General features: G+C 38.2%; 1 protein-coding gene across 1 annotated transcript; it reads left to right on the forward strand.

Moving 5' to 3' along the window:
- The first annotated feature begins 41 nt into the window (after positions 1 to 41).
- On the forward strand, positions 42 to 5,599 carry LOC306757265 (heme transporter hrg1-A-like). The gene is made up of 3 exons (XM_079242267.1): positions 42 to 319; positions 2,666 to 2,833; positions 4,513 to 5,599. Exons 1-3 carry the CDS (start codon positions 190 to 192, stop codon positions 4,647 to 4,649), a joined length of 435 nt encoding a protein of 144 aa, XP_079098393.1. The 5' UTR covers positions 42 to 189; the 3' UTR covers positions 4,650 to 5,599.
- The last annotated feature ends 401 nt before the right edge of the window (positions 5,600 to 6,000 follow it).

Consider the following 6,000-nt stretch of genomic DNA (forward strand, 5'->3'; position numbering starts at 1 on the left):
AACTTTGTCTTTATGTGTGACTGCAAACATGAGTCAGCAGGACTCGCATGCTTAGTCACGTTTCGGCGTGTGCTCAGTGACCGGATGCATTTGTTTTGAAATCAGCTCGTTTCTCCCAGAGACTCTCAGCTCTCCTCCAGTCCAGCCTGCGTCTTCCCTCACTTCTGCACCCGCTGTGTTTCTGCCACCATGGCTGTTAATAAAACGTACATTAGTATCGGGTACGCTTCGTTTGGTCTGCTTGTTGGCTTCTCTGCTTTCCTGGTGTGGAACATCGTGTACAAACAGCCGTGGACCGGAGCCATGGGAGGTCTGTCAGGTAACGTGAACTGTGCAGAAATATAGACACGAAAATTAAAACAGGTGTGTTTTACTTAAACCAAAAAGCAGTTTTCCCCTCAGTCTCCATGCACACTGGCTGAAAAGTGCGCCTGCGTTTGCAAAGAGGTCGCAGTTAAAAGTTCATGAAGGACGAACAGGTCAACTTATTTTCCAAGTCTCTACAATCTTTTAAAACACAGTAAATGTTGCACAATTAAATATGAGCAAGCTTGAAATGTATGCAAGTAAATACCTTTGTACCTAGGTAATACTTAGAGACATATTGGTGCTCATTTACAGCAGTGGAAACTTTAAAAAAGTGTTTGTAAAGAAGAAGTTATCGTTGTATTAGTACTTTTTTTTTTTTTTTTTTTTTTTTTTTTTTTTAAATATTAAAGCAATTCATTTGAATTTCTTCTCTATATGCACACACGTGTCATGTGTGATACATTTAAAGACGAAAATGTAAACTAAAGTGGAAAAACAGTATTGAAAATTGTACTATTTTAGAATACATCTTTGTATTATAAGTTTTGTACTATAGCACAGGTACATACTTAACTAAAACGCTTTACTGTCAAATTTTAACATTGAAAATCTGTGATTTTCAATGTTAAAGCTTTAAAGTCTTTTGAAAAAGAAGGGGTGTTAGTATTAATACATGTGGAGTATTCAAAGGTCATGTGAAGTTTTGCATCCATAAGTTTGGCCTTTGAGACAATGTTGAGGATTACTAGTCACTCTGGACATAACAAGATGTTCAGTAATGCTGGTACCAAAGATCAAATTACTCACTGATGCAAGCATTATTCCAGGTATCTTACAGCTGTGTTTTACTGGTCTTAAAAGCTCAAGTGACACAGTTATATAATGTTATAGACATGTCTGTTGTTGCAGTGTACGGGAGGTAAAACTGCTGCTGCAGATCAGATCCTTCTTGTGCGATTAAGATAAAGAAAGATGTGTGATTTATTGACTCAGCATTTGACAACTTTATGTGTCAGTCAGCTGCTAAAATGCACATTTACTGCTCCCCCAAAACAGAAGTTCATGACCAATCCAGCTCATTTAAACTACTTTTTCGTAATGTCAGCTCTAAGACAGATGCTACTTGTTCTGTTACTTTTTGCTGTATATTTTATGTTATTTGTACTATTTGCTTGACAGTTTTGCTTTCCAGTTATTTTCTATGTGTCTCGGCTGCTGTTTATTTCCATAATGTTTGGCCTACCTAAATTTACCTAAATTTGAGACAAGTCAATGTGTTTTTCTTGATGGACTTATTAAACAGCAGCTGAGTGTGAAATCTTTGACATCCCTGTTTTTTTTTATCAGTTTGGTTATATTTACTCTGAAAAAATCCACTAACTACTGGATCAGTATCATAGTTATAAAGTGAATAAACATTAATATTGTCAACATAACTTTCAGTGTTTCAGTTGCATTAGATAAAGTGACAGGAGGGGACCTCTGACCTTGTGCGGTTTCATGTCTTGCAAATAAAAAAGGGACCCCACTGCTTTCCATTCAGTGTGGAATCTGCAGATCTTCAACTTGGGGTAAAAGGAGAATTGGTTATCAGATTCAGAAACAGTTTTTTACTTAAGGCAGTGCAATATGTATGAAGAGAAAAAAAAGCTCAATTCCTGGGGTGCTTTTCATTATGCTAACTTATTCCGCCTTGTGTTTTCTCTCCTCCTGTGGCCCGGAAATTGTTCCCTTTCCACCATCCTCCAGAAATTTCCAAGCTTTTAAATGCAGAATGACGAGGCGGGATAAAAGCGGCTTCAGGATCGAGGTCCTAGCCGTCCTAGCTGGAGATCATGCATCAGAAGGCGTCATGTGCAAATCCTCTACTTGCATATTTGATGCTGATTTTTACTGAGACATAGAAACCAAATATTTCTCATTCTGCAGCTGCACGTCCTGCATGCGCCTGTGCCTTTCTCGCTCAGTTACATCTTAGCTGGAAGGCGCTGAGATTCAAGAAAACGATATGTACGAGGAACACTAAGAGAGTTTTTAGTATTAAGAACTCTTGTGTTTCAGTCTGTCTCACTGTTCTCACGCCACATGTCTCTGCTTATTGTTTGATTTTGGTCTGTTGTTATGAAATGATACAAAACCTTTCAATCCCCATTGTAGCTGTATTACAATTAAACAAAGATTTTTTTGTCTGTATGGGGAATATTGTTCTGACGTGCACACAAAGGCTGTTTATCATATTACACATACTGCAAATCAGACTATGTAAAACTATAAACACTACTCTTTTTAAATGATTTTTTAATTCAATATCCTCTGCAAACTAACTTTGTTTCGTTTACTTTGCCCCCTCCCTCAGGCGTGCTGGCACTTTGGACCCTCATTGCTCACATCATGTACCTGCAGGACTACTGGCGGACATGGCTGAAGGGCCTCAAGTTCTTCTTATTCATCGGGGTGTTCTTCTCTCTGCTGGCGGTCGTGGCCTTCATCACTTTCCTGTCCATTGCTATCAGCAAAAAGGAGTGTAAGTTGTGCTGCAACAGAGGCGTTTTTAGTGTTATCAGACCGATTAATGAACCGCCATCTCTGACTGTCCGACCTTTATAATTACAATAAGAGACAGAATTTAGTGAACTAAATGTCTTGAAGGAGAGCTTTTCGCTAAAAGATAGACTAAAATTATATCTTGATTTTATTTTAAGCCCTCCCAGTGTTGCGTTTTTTAATGTTATTATTATGTTTTAATTAGAGCCGTAGTTTAGCTTTATGGTGGACATTTCCTGCCCTTCCATCGTCTGAGTGTCAAAATAATAAAACTGACCTCAAATAATTAATATGTGATCATTCATAATTTGCTAAATTTATGTTTCTACCAGGCCCACTCCACTTGCTGAATTTGACCTCGATAAAGTTTGTACTGAACGTCAACAAAAACTAAATTATTTTTTACTTTTCATGAACGTTTGAGATTTTTACCTTGAGTTGCTAAAGAAGCATGAGTTACTGTTGCTTTCTGAGAAATTCTGTTTTTTAATGATGTTTTTTTTTTTTTTTTGTGACAACTGTCTCCATATTTTGGTCCTACATTTAAAAAAAGTCTTGCAGTCTTTAAAACTGAATAGTGTTCAAATTTATCACAAAAAAAATGGTATTTTTCATTAAAAAAAAGTTCTCTGCTGCTAGTTAAGAATGTAAGTAGTAATCGCGAAAGCTTGAAACAGTAAAGCATAATATTTCTATCCATCCATCCATTTTCTTAACTGCTTAGTCCAATTAGGGGTCATGGGAAGCTGGAGCCCATCCCAGCAATGATTGGACAAGAGACACTGTACACCCTGGACAGGTTGCCAGTAGCATAATATTTGTCATCATGTGTAAATAATTGTTTTTCACAAACAGTTGCATCAAACTGGAATTATTATATGATCATTAGAAAGCAATAAAAACAAATAATTAAGTAATCGTAAACTTGTTTTTTATGAAAAACTAGTGTCACTCAGATACACATATCAGTCAGTTTCATAACCACTTAATGTAATTAAGGGTTGTGGCAAATATGTGTGAAATAAAAATAATTTATAGTCAGTGAAAATTGATCTTTTATTAATAAAAGGAAAAAAAAGGGAATGAAATGATGTAGTCTCAAGTTAGTTTCTCTATTTTCAAAACAAATCTGTAGGTGTCTTCGTAGCTTTGTATTGTATTTGCAAAGAGTTAAAGACTTGACCATAATAGAAATAAATATAATAATAATAATGATAATATCGGATACACTTCCAGAGAAAGACATATATTTGTATCTTTTGTATCTAAAATGATTCATTTATTTAGTCAACGGTGAAAGTGGTTTCATTTCAGTTGAACTGATGCAAAGCTACAAACGCAACATCTTGATGCGTTCATAATCTCTGGATCAGTTTTCATCTTATTTTAATGCTGTATGATAAATTATGTTGTACATTTTTCACTTCAGAATTCACAACATGAAATGTGTGCGGAGATAGAGTCTCTCATTTGAACGTGAAATCTCTCGAAGCTTCGTATAAACGTGAATGTTGGCCTCGTCACTCAGCCTCGCAGGTTCAGTTATGAGCTTGCACTTTCAATCAGACTCCCTCTGCCACTGGCGACCATGGTTAATGCACCAACATGATGAGTGTGCGCTGCAGAGTTCTGAATTTTGTGTGTCTCGTCCCGCCACAGCACTGACTGACCCTCAGAGTCTGTACCTGTCCTGCGTGTGGAGCTTCATGAGCCTGAAGTGGTCCTTCTTGCTCGCCCTGTCGGCTCACCGCTACCGGAAAGAGTTTGCTGACATCAGCATCCTCAGCGACTTCTGATGCCGCTGTTCCCACCTCCCGTAGTTCCCACTCAGAGACTCTGAAGTGCACTTGTTGCACTGGCCTCCCAGACTGAGCCTGTGTTGAAGCAGAATCACAGGAGAGTAACCAAAGCTTTGTTATGAGGATGAGCGCCGTCACTCTGGTTGCACCGGCGCCTCCTCTGCACCTCCTGTCATTTGTTTTTATTAAGAGCAGGAGTTGCTGTCGATTGAGCCCCAGATGATCCTTTATTGCACTTTCCTTCTTTCTAACTCCTCTGCATCCCAAATGCTTCTTCATCTGCACATGTTAATGACAAATAAAGCAAAATATTTCCCAACTTCCATCACTGGTGGGTATTTCAGCACGATGCTGTGGTAAAGATCTGCTGCAGTTTCACTCTGCAGCTAGAGGGCACCATTCCTCCAACTATAACTGCACTCTTCTCTTGTGTGCATGCAACCTTTGTCAGAAATATTAATTTTATGATTACAGGTTGCACTTCCAGTGATCAGTAGAGAAAACCTGCATCTTATGAGGCATTGATGCTAGACACAGTGCTTTAAAGTGGATTTGCACAGAGCAGGTCAACCTGAGAAGTCTTCATCAAGGCTTTTTCAGGCAGTTGGCAGATAAGCACCACAGATCCTGGTTCACCATATTTCTGAACTGCAAGTGGGCATTTTTAATGTAAAGAAAGATTTTTGTATGTATTTTTTTAAAATTCTGTGCAATGAGTAAAATGGTTTTAATTTAGCAGTGATGCCATTAATATGCATGTTTAATGATTCATGTTATGTTATATCATCACACCTGCTTCTGGACAGTTACATTGTTGTTTAATGAGATTATTTTCCAGTCTTCTTTATCTCTTAACAGTACTGTGTTGCAAAGGAGTACTATGGCATTGTGTATTCACATGTATCACTTGACTGAATGTAGCAGTGTGTGTTTGTACAAGAGTATGTTTGAGAGATGTTAATAAAATACATTTTTGACATCTACTGGGCACTGTTGTCAATTTGCAATGAAATAAAATGCATTAGGAATCATTCTTCTGGCTCTTTCTTATGGAGGTACAGTTTGTTTTTGCAGTGACTTGCAGCAGCAAAGCTTAAGAGTTTCCTCATGAGAAAGTGTCGTGGGAGCAGAATGGAGGTGTTGCTCATTCTTCCTCCTGCTAAACTCAGGTCAGCGGGGGTCAGTGTTGGGCATTAAAGGGGGATTTGCATCATGGGAGGGGTGATTCGTTTTTCCCACCAATCCAAAGCACATATATGAAGAAAAAACACCCCCAGCTTTAGAGTTGCAACAGTAAATGCACGCCAATAACCTGCACTTTGAAGCTGGCCAATTATTCCATCCATCC

Source organism: Telmatherina bonti, assembly GCF_933228915.1.
Source record: "Telmatherina bonti genome assembly, chromosome: 6".
Taxonomy (NCBI): Eukaryota; Metazoa; Chordata; class Actinopteri; order Atheriniformes; family Telmatherinidae; genus Telmatherina; species Telmatherina bonti.